At 47.2% G+C, this 18,169-nt stretch overlaps 1 protein-coding gene across 1 annotated transcript in view; it reads left to right on the top strand.

Moving 5' to 3' along the window:
- SPATA16 (spermatogenesis associated 16) overlaps positions 1 to 17,801 on the top strand; it is a 131,987-nt gene extending 114,186 nt beyond the window's left edge. The window contains exon 10 of the mRNA XM_090054135.1: positions 17,499 to 17,801. Within this exon, the coding sequence (XP_089910261.1) occupies positions 17,499 to 17,621 (123 nt within the window). The 3' untranslated portion in view covers positions 17,622 to 17,801. The remainder of the gene's footprint in view (positions 1 to 17,498) is intronic.
- The last annotated feature ends 368 nt before the right edge of the window (positions 17,802 to 18,169 follow it).

Here is an 18,169-nt window from a genome sequence, read left to right as displayed (position 1 = left end):
TCCCCTATGTTCAGTACCCCTAGGATTTTAAATAGCTTGTGGTTCAATAGGGTCCTTTAAACATCTTTTGAACAACTGAAGGCTAGACATGAACTGACAAACACGCACTTTTCTGGACTTCTACATGTGAGACACTTCATAAAACCGTCACATCTGAGCTTACCTCAAGGGCATCACATACTTTGCAATTTAGATAAGTTATTATGCCATCATTTGCTGAGCTCAGTGGAATGTCTGTTTCATAAATTTAAAAGCAGAGAAACATGTATGAGTGAATAAAAGAAAAAAATAACTTGCAACAGGCTAAATGTATAGGAAAGGCTGTGCTAATATAGATGAATATTAAATTAAGTAAAATTAGCCTAACATATTACGTAATATTTTTAGCCAGGCAAACATTTTCAACAGCCAGTCTTCACTTACTGTCTCTGTCTTAGATCAGGTCAGGAGTAGGAACGAGATTCCTGGTACATTGATGGAAAGCAAAACAGGCTGTTGACTACTGCTGCTACTTGATGTCAGTCATGTTAGCAGGTTTTATAAGGCCATCCAGTCCATGCCACAAAGATATTGCACTGTCTCTTTTCCTAGATTATCAGGTTGTTGGTGCACTGTATCAGGAGTTTGCATGGGTGTCCACAGCCTTGCAAAAGAGATAGATATAGGGTAGATTAGGAGATGGCTCCTGTTCTATCCTATATCTAGATACCATGTTTCTAGATATCATGCTTCAACTGGAACCTCCACAGTGGAGCCAATCTACTCTGAAGAGTGACTGAGTGAAAAAGACAAGGGTGGTGAGGACTAGAAGTGTGGATCTGACCGGGAAAGCAATGAAAACCTAGTAGGGAAATTCAATGAGAAGGAAATGAATAGTCCCAGGAGAGGAAGATGGTTGTAGTGGCATCAGAGAGAAAGAAGGAGACGTATAGCACAACAATCAGGCAAAAAGTTGCTGAAGGGTAGATGAAAGATGAGCAAACACCAGATTACTGATAGGGATGGGAAATGCAGTATTTAGACCAGTGTTTCCCAACCAGTGTGCCGCGGCCACGTCCAAGTGTGCTGCAGAATTTGGGGCTGGAGTCACGCCCCCTGCTGGCTGGAGTCACGCCCCCTGCTGCTGCTGCAGCCAGCCAGACAGATGGGGCGTGGCTCCAGCCAGTGATTTGCATCTACACCCTGGGTTCAGCCGCGCCACCCTGCCTCGCCCCTCCCACTCTGAGCCCGGCCACTCGCCACCCCCCCCCCCACTCTGCATTCAGCCAGTGTGCCATAGGGTGGGAGAGGCCGGGTCAGTGTGCCACTGGAAACAAAAGGTTGGGAAATGCTGATTTAGATATACTCTGAAAGAAGAACTGACAGGAGTTGTGACAACTTCGAGAGAGACTGAGACTTGTCTAGTTTTCAACTTGGATGGCAACAAGCCTGGTGACATTTTCAGAGGGGACACGAGTTAGAGGAGTGCTGGAGTAAGAATTGCGGTTCTGCCATATAGAGGGAAGGTGTGAGAAAAGCAGCCAAAGAAATTTCGAAGGTACCACCCCTCATATCACCTGCTGCCCTCGAAATGTAACCCTTTGCTCCTCTTTCATGTACAAAATGCTTAGAAGAGAGGAAGTGATGAACAGATTATTGAGAATGTAGGTTGTAGCCGTGTTGGTCTGAGGACACAGGCAGACAAGGTTCTTTGGGTAAATCTGGTATCTTTTATTAGACCAACTCAAAGATATCAGATTTACCCAAAGAACCTTGTCTGCCTATTACGCAGAATGTCACTTGAGCATTTCTAGTAATGGATTGGTCATTATACCTCAACAAGGTGCTAAAGGAGTAAATTTGTCCCACTGACAGTGATTGCATCTTAGCAGCTCCTCTTCTACTTAGAGATCAGTGTCTGATGTAACACAAGACAAAGGAAGAACTTCAGCCGCTAATCCTTGAGTGCCTTCAGTTTGCTGGTAGAGCAACAGTACAAAACAACACTACCAGGTGACGGATAGCCCTTTTACTATCAGTGCTTTCATCTGTTCCACTATGCATTGTGTAGGAAAAGAGCTAATAGAATACCTTTAAGTAATGGTGAAAAACATAGCAGTGTAGTAGGAAATCTTAGGAAACTCAGCGGTCTGGCTACCAATTAGGGGTGGTTGTTCGTTCTCGCCCCACCCCAACTAAGTCCCAGGACTTTAGGCATTAAAGATCCTATTAATAGGGTACTTTTGGCCAGCATTTCCCTGGTATTCTCTCCCATGCAGTGTTGCATGTATGTGATATGAGCCAACCTGCTTCCCCTGAGAGCAGAGCTACAGAAATGTATATGGGGTCCAATTCTGCAAATACTACAAACTATGATGCTCGCTACTAGAAGAAATGCCAGGAGTTTGCAGGATTGCTCCTCCTAGTAAGCACTCTGCCTGGTGATTTTTTGCAGAGTAGTTTGCAAAGTGAAGTGGGATCATTCAAGCTGTGAGGGTGCTTAGTAAATGTAATCCATCATTATTATCATTATTCACTTTCCCATTATGAAACACTGCCCTTACCCTACCTGTTTTTAGCATTACATTAATTCTAATGTGCTAACAACCGTGGACACTGAACCATTTTTTAGTATTTTCCTAATTTGGTCCTTTAGGAAGGAAATGTGTTACAGAACCATCTCTCACTTAACATGCTTATTTCATTAAAAAAATGGCAGTGAAGGTGAACCAGATGTCTGGGAAATACAAAACAAACCAATGTTGTTCTGTAATAGCATCCAAATGGTGACCTCTTCTAGAAGCAGGTCCAAGCAAAAAACCTTTATCACTTAGGCATAGTTATCAAATGTATGCATGTGATTTGGGCCTGGACACAGGAGTGCTGGCAGCAAGTGGCGAGGTGGGCGACAGGGGGAAGGGGCAGGGAGAGCCAGGCAGACCCTGCTGTGCCTGCAGTGGGGAGGCACAGGGGCAGGGCCAGCCCTGTTTTCTGGAGCAAAGAGCACAGCCCAGCCCAGGGCTGCAAAGCATCTGGGATTCTGGGGGCTCTGGTTTAACTTAAACCAGGAAGGGGTCTGGGACAGAGATTGCATTAACTGGTTTGACCTAAATCAGTTAAGTCTGATACTATATTCAATCAGGTTTATCTTAAACCAATTTCAGCCATTTTAAAACTGGCTTATGTGCAATAAACTTATGTTCTGTTACAGGTTTAAATCTGTTTCTGATCACTTAAACCAGTGTATTGTAATGTCTGTCCCTAGTATCTTTGTATGCTATTTACTGTCTATATTCTTTACATTGAGGTGCTTTAGAAGCTGGGTAACCAAAGTGAAAGAGGGAGGTGCTGAGAGATGTTTCATGATGTTTAGGGGTAACCTACTTGCCTTCTTATTCCACTAGCTGCTAAGTAATAGAGGAAAAGTAGTATTTTTAAGATTTAGACATTACATGTCATTATGGCTTCTGATTTAAGCATGGAAATGGGATCCTTAAAGGCCAGCTCCAAAAAAAGATGTAATCTAACCTATTTAACAACTTCTTTGCCTCCATTTTTCTGAGCAGAGCCTGGATCATCCCCCCCACTAAGATTGCCATAGGCCCCAAGGGAGGTGCACCCAGGCCTAGGGTCAGAGAGGACCTAGTTAGGGAACTTTTGGAGGGGCTGGATGTATTTAAATCAGCAGGTCCTGACGATCTCCAGCCCAGAGTGCTGAGGGAATTAGCGGAGGTCATTGCAGGACCCCTGGCACGGCTTTACAAGCACTCGTGGTGCTCTGGCAATGTGCCAGAGTACTGGAAAAGGGCCAATGCGGTTCCCATTTTGAAAAAAGGGAGGAAGGAGGACCCAGGAAACTATAGGCCTGTTAGTCTTACCTCAGACCTGGGTAAGCTTTTTTAGAGGGTTATCCTGGCGCATGTCCACAAGAGGCCAACAGGGGAGATCATACTTAGGGGCAACCAACACGGGTTCACTTGAGGCAGGTCCTGTCAGACCAACATGGTGGCCTTCTATGACCAAGTCACAAAATCCTTGGACGCAGGTGTCACAGTGGACATAGTCTTTCTGATCTTTAGGAAGGCCTTCAACACTGTCTCTCACCCCATTCTCATTAAAAAATTAGGGGATTGTGGTGTCAATACCTACACAGTCAGATGGGTCACTAATTGGCTGGAGGGCCGCATGCAGAGAGTGGTAGTGGACAGGTCTTATTTGACCTGGAGGGATGTGGGCAGTGGGGTCCCCCCAGGGCTTGGTCCTCGGGCCTGCACTGTTCAACATCTTTATCAGCAACTTGGACAAGGGAGTAAAAAAGCACCCTGTTCAAATTTGTAGAAGATACTAAGATGTGGGGGGATGTGGGCATGCTATAAGGGAGGACCAGGCTGCAATCAGACCTGGAGAGGCTACAGGGGTGGGTGGATGAGAATAGGATGGGATTCAACACTGACAAGTGCAAGGTGATGCACCTGGGGAGGAAGAACCGGCACCATACCTACAGGCTGGGGAACTCCCTTCTCATCAGTGCAGAGGCAGAAAATGATCTTGGAGTCATCATTGACACCAAGATGAACATGGGCCGGCGGCGTGGGGATGCAGTCAGGAAGGCCAACCGTACCTTGTCATGCATCCACAGATGCGTTTCAAGCAGGTCCAAGGAAGTGATCCTTCCCCTCTATACAGCACTGGTCAGGCCGCAGCTGGAGTACTGCGTCCAGTTCTGGGCTCCGCACTTCAGGGAGGATGTGGACAACATGGAGAGGCTCCAGAGGAGGGCCACCCGCATGGCCGGGCGTCAGCAGGGCAGACCCTACGAAGAGAGGCTGCAGGACCTGAACCTATTCAGCCTCCACAAGAGAAGGCTGAGGGGGGATCTAGTGGCCTGTTACAAACTAGTCAGGGGGACCAGCACGCATTGTTCCCCCGAGCACTACCAGGAGTGACTAGAAATAACAATCACAAGCTGGCAGAGGGTAAATTCAGATTAGACATCAGGAGGCGCGACTTCACTGTCAGGGCGACTAGGATCTGGAACCAACTTCTGAGCGAAGTGGTGCTGGCTCCTACCCTGGGGGTCTTTAAGAGGAGGCTGGATGAACACTGATTTGACCCCAGTACTCATTTCCTGCCATGGCAGGGGTCGGACTTGTTGATCTGCTCAGGTCCCTTCCAACCCTACCAACTATGAAACTAGCTTTTGGGACTTAATTGACTGAAATCAATAAGAATTTAGGAACCTAACTGGGAGATTGGCACTTGAGTAGCTTTTTATATTTGGTCCTAAGTGACATGGCTGCTTTAAAAAAATGTACACTGTGTCAAGTCTAAAAATGAATCAGCCTGTTGCATATCTATTTAAATATTAAAGTAAATATCTGTCCTGTATTGCCATGCTCCTCTGTAGTACCAACTCCTATTCCTCCTGCTAATATCAACTCTCTAAGCAGCTAGTATGGGGCATATTCATACCCAGATTTAAAATATTATCCTGCTGGCCTTTTAAAAGACACACATGCATTACAGCTATTTTGCAACCAAAACTGCTTCTCCATGTATTGGATAAATCAATGGCTTCCTTATAATTGTCTGGTAGTTGCTGGTCATGGATCTCTGGTTCTTAGAACAGCCCTTTTGCAGCCAATGTTGAAAAGTTTAGTGACATCATTGAGTTATCAGGACTTGCATGAAAATAGCCTGAATTCTTTATGGCGCCTACTACGTTTTATGCCCTATCAGCACATGTGGTCAAAGCCAGTTGTCTAAGGGAGAGTCTGGCCTAGTCTATGCTACCAGGTTTTGCTGATAATTATGAGCATGTCCACACCCAAAGCTCCTCTTTTTGCCACCAGTAAAACCACCTCTGCTGAGTACATCAAAACAGCATGAGGCCATGAAGACTGCCAAGTTTCAAGAAGATCGATGCAGGGGTTTGTGGGGAACTGAACCTCAAGCTGCTGACAGGCAAAACTCGTGACCTAGTTGACCCTGTGTGTGTTAAGGCACAGCAGGCTGAAAACTGCAGGGATGGTGGCCCCTGCTGACGCCAGGAAGCCTGCCAGCTGTCAAGGAGATAGGTGCAGGGGGAGTCTGGCTTCTGGGGCCCTGCACCTCTGGCTGCTAACAGGCAAAACTCGTGATGTGGATGGGTGACACTGCGTGTGTGTGTTAAGGTGCGCCCTTCCTGGTGCTGGGGCCTCTGCACAGCACAGCAGTGTGCCCCAGTGAGGTCTCCTCCTCCCCTACAGCCTCAAGCCAGTAGCATCAACACCAGTATCAAAGGTAACATCAGCAGCACCAGTAGCATGAACACCAGTATCAAAGGTGCCCAGACAGAACTGTCACAGAGCCTGTCGTTTTATAAAGGAATTGACAACAAGAAGTAAAGCTGTTGTGTTGTGTTGTGTTGGACAAATGATGTTATTCATGGTGTGTGATGGCTTATCTTGTGTTTTTATGTCAATATGTTTATTATGAAAAAAAAGGAGTACTTAAAAAAAAATCTATCCTAGAAAGCTTTGGGGATGAAAACCCTTTTGTCAGACTGAGGAAGTACCTGCAGTTGGTCCTGGGTGGAAGGAATAGTAAAGAAGCCAGAGTGAAAATGGAAATGGAGGCACTGGGGGGGAGGGACGGGGGGGAGGGACAGGGGGAAGGGGGATGTAGCGGTGCAGGTAGCAGTGCAGAGGTGCCTGGGCAGGTCGCAGTGTGCCAGAACTCCACTGTCTCTACTGAGATCATGAGTTTCCGTACCTACTACCTAGGAGGCTGATGAAGTGTAGTTCATAGGCCCAGCTCTGAAAAGCGGTTTGCATTGTAATTTGTTCCCTCTCAGGATCAGGCCTGAGAGACTGGAGGCAGAGTGGCTTTTAGGTGAGGAATGTGCCCCCACAGGTAGCTGGGTTTTGTTGTCTTTGACAGATTCTGCTGTGCAGTTTGTGGGGGTACTGAGGATAGTTGGCAGGTTTTGTGTTTTGAGCTGCAGGAAGTTGGCTTCAGTTCTGGTGATGAGGTTAGGTTAGGTGCTTGTTTTAATGTACAAACCACTTTTCAAATCACATCAAAGCAGGAAACCGATCCAGAGCTCCAGATCAGATCGCTGGCATCCAAAGCGGACAGATCCGAAGCTGAATTGAATAGCTGCCTATTCGCACAGGCCTACAGGAAAAGTGCGATGCTGTAACCAGTAGGGCAAATAATACTCTGGCATGCATCAATCGATGCATCTCCAGCAAAACCAAGGAGGTGATCCTTTTGCTCTACTCAGCACTGGGGAGACCGCAGCTGGAGTACTGCGTCCGGTTCTGGGCACCGCACTTTAACGAGGACACAGACAAGCTTGAGAGAAACCAAAGAAGAGCCACCCGTATGATCAGAGGCAAGCCATGCAAGGAGAGGCTGAGGGATCGGGGACTCTTCAGCCTGAGGAAGAGAAGGCTGAGAGGGGACCTGGTAGCAGCTTACCACTACACTAGGGGAGCAACTGTTCGCCTGGGCACCTGAGGGGAAAACCAGGAGTAATGGCCACAAACTCCTGGAAGACCATTTCAGGCTCAACATTAGGAAAAAAAACCTCACAGTCAGGGTGTCCAGACTGTGGAATAAGCTCCCTCCAGAGGTGGTGCAATCACCTACCCTGGAGATCTTCAAGAGGAGCCTGGACGGTCACCTCGCTGGGGTCACCTGACCCCAGTTGTCTTTCCTGCTCGGTGCAGGGGGCTGGACCCCATGATCTTCTGAGGTCCCTTTCAGCCCCTTTCAATCTATGAAGCTATGACAAGAATCTGGCAGGAGAATCTGGCAATAGGAAAAAGGGCATCATAGCCAAATAGGCATACTGTGGAAGATATTAAAAGGAAGGCTTAATGGTTCCTTTTACTACCTTCTTTTTAATACCTAAGGTAGACTTAATGCTTCAGATAGTTTTCCTGGTGAATCAATATAGTAAATGAAATGCTCGTGATCTGGGTTCTAATGGTGTCCAAGATATGAAGTGAAAGAAAAAAAAACACCTACATAAATTATGGCGAATTGTACAGGAACTCTGGGTGGCTAGTTGCAGAAATCCAGAGTCTAAAATGTAGATGCATCCAGCAAATGCTGTCTAGGTGCTCTCAGCTTCCCAGAGCAACCAACAGTGCATCCAGAGAAGAGAACTGCAGGCGGTACAGCTGAGTGGCATTCCTGGAATTCATTGCCTGTACCATGCGGCCCTTTGCCAGCTGATGAGCTCTGTCAACAGTCCTGTGTTTCTGTTCTGTATGCGCCCTTTCCTGGATCCTACTGGTGAGATAAGTAAGGTCAGGAGTAGAAATATCTTTGTTCACTTCAAACAGGGCCTGTATTGTTCGTTCCTTTGTGCAGGGCTCTGTTTAATGTCACTTTCAAAAGTGCTAGAAAATTACTTCTGAATTGTACACTAAGCTAAAGGAAAAACTAGACAGCCTGGTTGAGTGATGGGAAATTCTGCAATTCAGCCTTCAAGTTAGTCCTGTTGTTACATTGTCCAAAGAACTCCTATTTGCATTGCAGACTGACATTAAATAAATGTGCCCAGAGTATTTAACTGTTTACAACTTCTGTATGATTTTGGAGAATAATTCAGTTAAATATGAGCTGTTCACCTTTGTAGCTAAATGAACCACAGACCAGCTACTTTTCATAGTGAAGTCAGAATTATAATATAGTGCAGAGTAATTGACTTGCAGCCCAGCCAGTCATTACAGTGTGTTAATTATACCTTTCACCTTCTCAAAATGTGTCAGAAAGAGCCTTTACATGTGGAACTGAAGGCAGGCAGACACAAACCTTCTGTCAGTCATGTCAGTGATGTTCTTTAAAAATGAAAAAGGTGAAGTAAAAAAGTATTGTTTAAAGAGTAAGTCTTTTGCTGCAGTACTTAGATGCATGTGTCTCAACAACAGTGGGAAGAAAAGGTGTGGTGAGGAGTGCAAGGTGGAGCCTGTAACCTTGTGATTTGAATTGAGCAAATCCTCCTCTCCACCCAGCTCTGAAGTTTTAAAGTAGGCACAGTTAAGGTGGGTCACATGCCTCTTAACATGCATGTTCTGTTCAATGCAGTGTGTCTGTCAACCACTAAATGTCTGTATGAAGTAGAGCAGAGCTATCCAACTTCTGGGCAGTCGGGGGCCTCAAGTGGTACATCAAGTGGGCTGCATGCTACTGCAGCCACACACTGGACAGGCAGCATGACCCTCTCATCCTACATGGGCAACATTGCACAAGCAATGGGCTCCCCAAGCCCCCTCCCAGAGTGCTGTCCTGCCCTAGGAACCCTGCCTGCCACAGCAGCAGAAGTCATGGCCAGATGGGAGCCCGCAGGCTGTATGTTGCCACTCCTGGGCTGGATGTGGCCTCTGCTGCCAGTTGAATAGCCCTGAAGTAGGCTGTAAACAGTCCCAGTGTGGCTGTGGATTCTGGTAACCAAAGGAAACAGAGAGGTGGGTCACCATGTTAGTCTGAAGTCGGGCAGAAAGTAGAGGTGGCATCGAAGAAACTAACTAGTTCAGAGAGCCTTGAGCTTTGGTAGGCAACAACCTACTTCACCAGATCCCTTGTCACATAGCATCTGACAAGGGAGATGGCTTGAGCTCAAGGTGTGTGGGAGAATGTTTGCTTGCGTTCTTGATTTATAGGGCTCCTAATCCTTATATAATAGCACTCTGTCTCAGTCCCTTTGCAGCATGGTTTTTTTTTCCCCACATTCTTTCATACCCAGCTCCCATATTTAAAAATCTTGCCCTCTCCAAAACCATCCTTTCTATATTTTTCCACAACTCTTTCCTCTTCTGTTTACCCTCTGGAGTCTCATTCCTTCTGAATGTGTTATTCCTTTGTAATTTCTTTTCCTCTTTTTCCTCATCTCAGCGTGGACAATTGGAGACCCTCTGGGTTAAAATCCATGGGGAACACACACAGGGGACACAATGGTGGGAGTCTATTACAGACCTCCTACCCAGGATCAAGAGCTTGACCAGGAGTTCACCAGGGAATTGACTGAAGCTGCATGCTCCCAGTGCATGGTCATCATGCGAGACTTCAACTACCTAGACATCTCGTGGGAAGAGCGCTCAGCCAAATCTGAACAGTCGCAAAGCTTTCTCCAGTGCGTGGATGAGCTCTACCTGATGCAAGAAGGGCCGACAAGAGGGCCAACGAGAGATAAAGAGCTGCTTGACCTGGTACTGGCTACAGGGGATGACCTAATCAGCGACCTAATGATTGAAGGGAAGCTGGGTGACACTGACCATGAGCTGATTACCTTCACCATCCTCCGTAAAACCGGCAAGTCAGTCAGCAATACAGAAGTCGTCGACTTCAGGAAAGCTGACTTTGACAAGCTCAGGAGGTGAAACCCTAAAGGACTATGACCTAAAGGTGAGTGGGGTTCAGGATGAGTGGCTGCTTCTCAAGGGAGCGATCCTGGATGCACCAGCTAAGTCTATTCTGTCTCGGAGGAAAGGCAGCAAAAGAGCACAGCAGCCCCCTTGGCTCTGCAGGGAACTAGCAGACTGTCCTCTAAAAAGACAGACCTACAAAGGATGGAGGACTGGATCCACCTCCAAGGAGGAATATTCTGCACTGGTCTGGACCTGCAGGGAGCGAACCAGGAAAGCCAAGGCTGCGATGGAATTCCACCTAGCTGCAAGTATCAAGGACAATAAAAAGTCCTTTTTTAGATATGTGAGGAGCCGGAGGAAAAGTAAGGTCAACATTGGACCCCTGCTGAACCAGATGGAACCGATGCCCAGGAAAAAGCCAACTTGGTAAATAAGTACTTTGCATCAATTTTTCAGCAGACCCAGGGGGCACCCCTGCCCATTACAAGACAGGAATGCCTGGGTGAGGGTGATTCCTTACCCTCCATCAATGATGACCTTGTGAAGGAACACCTTGAGAGCCTGAACACCTTTAAGTCAGCCGGCCCTGGCAGTCTACATCCCAGGGTACTCAAGGAGTTGACTAGCATCGTAGCTCAGCCCCTGGCACAGATCTTCAAGAGCTCCTGGCGCTCTGGTGTAGTGCCTGAAGACTGGAAGAAGGCCAATGTGGTGCCTATCTTCAAGAAAGGGAGGAAAGTGGATCCAGCTAACTACAGGCCCATCAGCCTGACTTCTGTCCTGGGGAAGGTCTTAGAAAAGATCATCAAAGAGGCCATTTTTAACAGACTGGCCGATGGCAACATCCTGAGGGATACCCGGCACGGGTTTGTTGCACGTAGGTCTTGCTTGACCGATCTTATTTCCTGTTATGACCAGGTGACCTATCACCTGGACAAGGGAGAAGTCATTGATGTTGTATATCTTGACTTTAAAAAAGCCTTCGATCTGGTATCTCATGGTCACTTCTTAGCAAAACTGGCCCACTGCGGCCTCAGCTTCACCACAATCCACTGGCTGGGGAATAGGCTCCGTGGTCGGACCCAGAGGGTGGTGGTTGATGTAAGTCAATCGTCATGGTACCCTGTGACCAGTGGGGTCCCTCAAGGCTCTGGCTTTGGGCCTACACTATTCAATATCTTCATTAATGATGTGGACATTGATATCAGAAGCAAACTGGCCAAGTTCACCAACGACACCAAACTTTGGGGTAAAGCGTCCACACCTGAAGACACGAGGGTGATCCAGGCTGACCTGGACAGGCTCAGAAAATGGGCGGACAAAAACCTGATGGTGTTTAACACCAAAAAATGCAAGGTTCTTCAACCTGGGAGGAAAAACCCGCAGCATGCTTATAGGCTCAGCAATGCTGCGCTGGCTTGTACTATGGACAAAAAGGACTTGGGGGTCATGACTGACCACAAGATGAACATGAGCCTTCAGTGTGATGCTGCGGCTAGTAAAGCAAGCAAAACGCTGGCTTGCATCCATAGTTGCTTCGCAAGCAGATCCCAGGACGTCATTCTCCCTTTGTACTCGGCCTTGATGAGGCCACAGCTGGAGTACTGTGTCCAATTTTGGGCTCCACGATTCAAAAAGGATGTGGAGAAGCGTGAGAGAGTGCAGAGAAGAGCCACGTGCATGATCAGAGGTCAGGAAAACAGACCTTACGACGACAGGCTGAGAGTTATGGGACTCTTTAGCCTGGAAAAGCGCAGGCTCAGGGGTGATCTGATGGCCACTTATAAGTTTATCAGGGTGTTCACCAGGATCTGGGGGAACGTCAGTTCACCAGAGCGCCCCAAGGGATGACAAGGTAAAATGGTCACAAACTCCTTCAGGACCGTTTCAGGCTGGACGTAAGGAAGAATTTCTTGACAGTCAGAGCCCCCAAGGTCTGGAATAGACTGCTGCCAGACATGATGCAAACACCTACTTATGACTTCAAAGACAACATCCTAAACACGAGTCCAGCCATAAACTTATACTGAGTGATCTTTCATTACACTGCAGATAGCATAGCTCAAAATAGTGATACCTTTGGCATAGGCATGGAGATCCCTATATAGGTAAAGTTGCTAGCTGTGACTACGCAACTAAGATGAGTGAGTGAAATGCTAACATTTGTTCTAAAACTGTAGTAGCTGATATGTTTACCCCACAGTCCCAGATTTTCTCCCATGTTTTCTCCGTGTCAAATTCCATGATTTTTCCACTAACCAGCTCCTAGAATCTCCAATCGACAGCTTCTATATCATGTTGTCATCATCTCATAAAAGACTCGATTTTTATATTTGGTGTAAGCTGCCATAGCACTCACAGCCTGCCGATGTGATGTGATGTGATGTGATGGGGAGGGGGCCCACTGCAGAATTTGCTATATGATTAGTAGGGCCGGGCAAAGCTTCAGTAGCTGATTCAATTCTAAGGAAATTTGGCTCAAATTCAGCAGCTCCATCTCCAAATCCCAATTGAATCGGGAGACCCATTAAAAGGTCTGAATTGATTCAGAAGCCTCCGAATCGATTTGGAGACTCAGCCACATATTGTACAGGCAGCAGTCCTCCACGACGCTGGAGACAGGTGCCTCCAGCTGGTAAGTCTGTTGTGGGCGGAGGGCAGAGGGAAGGGATATGGGGTATGGGGGGGCAGGTCAACACCCCCACAGCAAGGGAGGGATTGGAGCTGGGGTGGGGAGGCATGGGGCTTGGAGAGGGGGGCTCCCCAAGTCCAGGAGGGCATGGGAGCTGGCATGTGCCCCCACATCTCCGTGGAGCAAGCTGGGCTAGGCTGTGCTCCAGGAGGCTAGCCTCAGTCGCCTGCCACTGGGTTGCTCTCTGCGGGCAGGGAGAGCCAGGGCTATGCTCCAGGTGGCAAGCCCCCACTCCCGGGCTGTGCTCTGTGGGGCGGGTGGAGCCACGGCTGCGCTCTGGGTAGCTAGCCCCAGCCACAGCCTGGAGCGCAGCCCTGGCTCTGCCCCCCGACAGAGAGCAGTGGAGAGGGGGCTACGGCTGCAGCCACCCCAGAATTCCCCATAGCCCCTGCCATGAGCCCTGCCCCGATCTGGGTGCATGCGCCTGCCCTGCTGCTGCTCACCCAGCCATGGCGGGGCAAAGCCACAGCTTCTCTGGGAGGCACAGGGAGGCTGCAGCAGCAGCTTTCCCTGCTCCACGCTGCTTGTCAAAGGCAGCGCAGCAGCGCTGTCCCATGCCTCCTGCCCCGGCCAGGTGATTGGCAGGAGGGCAAAGCCCCTGCTCCCAGTGCCTTCTGCTGCCCATCTGGAGTGCAGCCCAACCCAGCCCACCCCATGCAGATCCGGGGCAAACACCCATTCCCATGCCCTCCTGGATTGGCAGTGAAAGCCGCCAGAGGAGCCACCAGAAAAGCAGCTCCCGGACCACTGGCATGCAGTGGTGCAGTGTTGGGAGCCCCCCACCCCAGCTGGGCAGCTTGTCCAAGCCCCAGCTCCAATCCCTTCTTCTCTGTGGGGGCGTTGATCTGGCCCCTGACACACACCCTTTCCCTCCTCCCTCCATTCACCACAACAGACATAACAACTGGAGGCAGCTGTGTCCAGTGTTGTCGAGGACTGCTGCCTCTTTAGTCTTGGCCGAATCACCAAATCAGTGCCAAAGCTCCAATCCCAAATCAGCCAAATCGAATTGGGACAGTGAATCGAATTACTGTCCCTCCTAATCAGCCAAATCCGAAACAAGTATTTGCTGCTTCACACAGACCTGATGATTAGCCTTTTCTTCCATCTCTTGCCCAGAACATCTTTCCTTCATCTCTTTCCCACGTTTCTCTTTGTTCTTCCTGCTGTAATGTCTTTCCCCATCTCCCCTACTCTCCTCTGACTACTGGGGCCAGTTTGGAGCGACCCTATGAGAAAAAGGAGGACCGGGAACAACACTAGATGGAGAACTACCAAAGAAGAGAGGATAGCAACCATGATAGGCCTTGTCTACCCTGAAGGGCATGAGCTTGGGCTGTTCTCAACTGAAATGCGTGCAGCAGAAACAGTTTCTGCTGCCACTGCAAGAAGGCATGAAGAAATGGGCTGGGCACTTGAGAAGGGACAGCTCAGTGTAGCCCCAGAATAAAGCACAGCTGGAAGTCCAGTCATCTGGCCTTGTAGGCTCACAGGTCATCAAGAACTTTGGGATTTGTACCTCAACACAGGGCCCTGTGAGGCTGTGTTCATTTGGACACAGAGATGAAGTGCAATTTCTTATCTGTAGAGAAGAAATTAAGGAGCTTTACTGTGAGGCTTCTCTTATGGGCCAGTCCTAATGCAGCTGATCCTGCCATTGACACCAGTATGGATCACTCTGCATCTATATGGCATGGATAGCAGAGGAAGGAAGTTGAAAAGGACAGGTTTACCTTCATGGGTTTCAGTGGGCATAGGATCAGACCAGAAATGAGCCACATGAGAGTCATTAAAAATATTTGCAAGCACCAAGCCTGTAGGCCAAATCGTGCGTCTGGATCTCAGTGGTAGATTTCCTTGGGTAAGAACGCAAGGTTTTGATTTAACCTTGTCAGTAGACATCAGAATTCATTATTACGCTGTTTGAATATAAGAAACCAGTATTTCTAGTATCTTCTGCAATAGACAGGGCTACTACCTCCAAAAAGCACTGCTCTGTGACAGTAACCTATAGAGTGCCACTTGCTGGCTGTGCCCTTCAGCCTGCCATCCATAAATTACATTTTGAACAATCATCAAAAAAACAAAACTATTGATTTAAAATATTCATCATCCCAATGAGTCACTAAGGTGGTTTTTTCTGCACTTTTAAAGATTTTAAATCAAGGCAAAGAGGAAGAACATAATGCCTCCAGTTTACCTTTTTAAAAGAGATGTGCATGGTAAAAGCCATGACTACGCACTGCTGAAAACAGCAGCCACCAAAAGACATTTTTAAGTCATTCCTCCCCATCCTCCCCCTCCACTCATCTTGCTAAAGGCATGTACTTGCATTGTGTTCATACAGTACTCTAAATCGTGCTTAGGCTCGCTGCTTATATTATAATTGTAAGTCAGATATTGTTTGAATGCCATCACTGCTGTGCAAATAACATCATCAGCTCATCAGCTGTGTCAGTAACATGGCAATTATGCAAGCAGCTGGTATTTCCACCCTTGCTATGCCATATTATAAAAACTTCTGGAGTCTTGATCTGACAGGTGTGTTAAATATCAGTGGTGCATAATAGCGAAGGAGTTGTGATTTGTGATCTGAACCCGATTTCATCCAGGTTTTTCTGATTACATTATAAACCACAAGGCCAATGCGGCACCATTTTCTTATCTCTCGAGAGCTCAGTAGAGAAATGTTCCCCCTTTTTCCTCTGCCACCTAGCCTATTTTGAATAAGAATTCAGAACAATTATTTGAAAATGGGGGGGGGGGGGTGCTAAGAGTCCTGGGATTTGTTTTTCCTGCTGCCAAACTCCTCCCCTCCAAATTATTGGCGAAACAAAAGAAGGATGTTGACCTCAAGAAAAAGCAAGAGGCCTTGCAAGGCAGAGTAGTGTTGCAGGACATTGTTGTGCTTAACACTACTGCACTGGGTCTCGGGGGTTGATACCCAGATCTGCCACAGACGTCCTATGTGTGACCTTGTGACAGTCATTGAATGCCTGTGAGCTTTGTTCAGATGTCACCTTTTGTGTGGGTCAACTCTAAGTGCTCCAGGGTTGAGAGTCTCTCTCTCTCTGTCAGTGAGGCCCCAGGCTTGGTAAGAGCACATGTGTGTTATTGTAGTAGAGCTTTTTAACGTATGGACACCCAGGTTTCCCATGGGAGCTGAGGACCCTGTGCTTGGGTATCATGGGGCCCTCTAGCAAAGTGCTGAGCATAGATGTCCCACTGAAAACCTCTACACTGCCAAGGCAGTGACTCCTCCAAATCATGGAGACTGTTGGACCTTCGAAAGGCAGCACAGGAGAAGCATTCCCTGCAGTCTTTTGCACTTGTAGCTTCCCCCCTGCCAGCCATCACCATCGTTAGACATAACCACGGACTAATAGAGCTGCTTAGAGCCAAGCTTCAGGGGCATAGCAGGACTGCACAAGCAGCCCAGTTTATGAATAAATGCAATGGTAAGCTCTGCTCAGACTAATTCATAGCCATTCTGTTGTGACAAAAGCAACGCTCCACTGAATGTGTGTCAAAATGATAGATTAAGACTTTTCTTTAAAAGAGTATAGCTTAGAATGCAATTGGGAGATTGATTCTTTAGATGCTTGCATTATATAGGGTCTATGGGCATGTCTGTAAGTAAGTTTAAACTCAGTAGGATCTCGTGCTCCCTTATGGGAATGCTGCACATGTCAGCAGATGACAGTGGAGATGAATAAACTGAGCCTGTAGGCAGGGATAGCCAAGTAAATATGACTGCGTCCGTGTTTATAGAACACCTGCGCTCCGTCCCACTTGCACATGCTCTCCGGATTGTTTTTAAAGAGGTTGTTGACAGAAAAACATGCATGTGTCCAAAAGTGCCATTTATTAGAATAATTATGATTTTATTCGTGGAGAAGACTGATGGCTTCAGGAATTATTGTTGTGCATCTTTTATTCTTTTGCTGTATCCCCTGGTGAAAGATATTTCATAGGAAAATGTATTTATTCAGAACTTCATTTTGATTTAATAGAAAAATGGCTCTTGCCATAGCAATGTGGAATACTCATTTTTCTCCCTGTGCTGACTTTCGGCATATAAATGCCAGAAGCCTCTGTTCTCTTTCGGCATTCTTTCCTTATCAGGGAAACTTGCTTGAGATTAATTTCCTCATCATGCCTTCTTTTTAAAGTGGCTGTTTTTCAATGCCATTTACAGACAGTGTTGTGATAAATTCTTACTTTCAATGTGCAGAACTCAATGCAAGAGTCTAGTCCACATTGGTAAAGCAGTTGCAGCCCAATGGAAAGGGGCAAAAATGAAATTAGGCACAATTGCACCAGCCAGTTCTTTGGGAGCACTCTCCCATTCCCTCCCTCCTCAAAAATGACACTGTTTATTTAGCTAGAACATACCTATTTTAGAGGATTTTTGTATTTATATGCAAGAGCAATGTGCCTTTGACATCATTTGTTTACTTTTGCAGGTTGGAATAATTGAAGATTTCTTGTACCAGTTAGAAGACAACTTCTTAAAGACCAAAAAGCTGAGACTGGCTAGAAGGCAGAAAATGAAAATGAAGAGGCTTCAAAGTGCGCAGCAGCACTAGACAATCACCTCTCCAACCATGCCAAAGACCTGTGTACATGGAGGCAGCAAGGTCATTAATACTGGGGAAGTTTGACAGTCAGGACAACAAGGGCCTGCCTTCAGATTAATGAGGTGTCTCCTCACTATGGCTCATCTTTAGCAAGGAGCTCGTGTACTTCATTAGTCTCTGCTGGCAAGAATAAATGTTCATGGGAATGTTGGCTTGATTCTTATTTTAAATGGTCTTGTTTATTCAAACATGGTAAAGAAATAACATCTTTTCTGCTTTTTCTTTACAATACAGGAGGCAGAAAAAGGAACTGTTTTTCTCCCCTTGCTATTTTATGTGCGTTTGCACATAGTGCTCCAGGGGACTTGAACCTACTGCTCAGAGATATTCCCCAGCCACCAGGCTGTGGGCTAGGTACCTCAGTGTCTCTTCCTCCCTGCCAGGTGAAGCTGGCCCCTAGGTGCACCCAAATGCAAGATTCATGGGAGCACGGAAACACAAGCTGATGCTGTAGTCAAATGGTGATGGCTTTCCTAGGAGTCGGTCATTCCTCAGTT

The sequence above is a fragment of the Crocodylus siamensis genome, chromosome 6, assembly GCF_052110815.1.
Source record: "Crocodylus siamensis isolate JL-2025a chromosome 6, ASM5211081v1, whole genome shotgun sequence".
Lineage (NCBI taxonomy): Eukaryota > Metazoa > Chordata > Crocodylia > Crocodylidae > Crocodylus > Crocodylus siamensis.
Note: the sequence above shows the minus strand (reverse complement) of the source record. Positions and strands in the feature narration are given on the sequence as shown.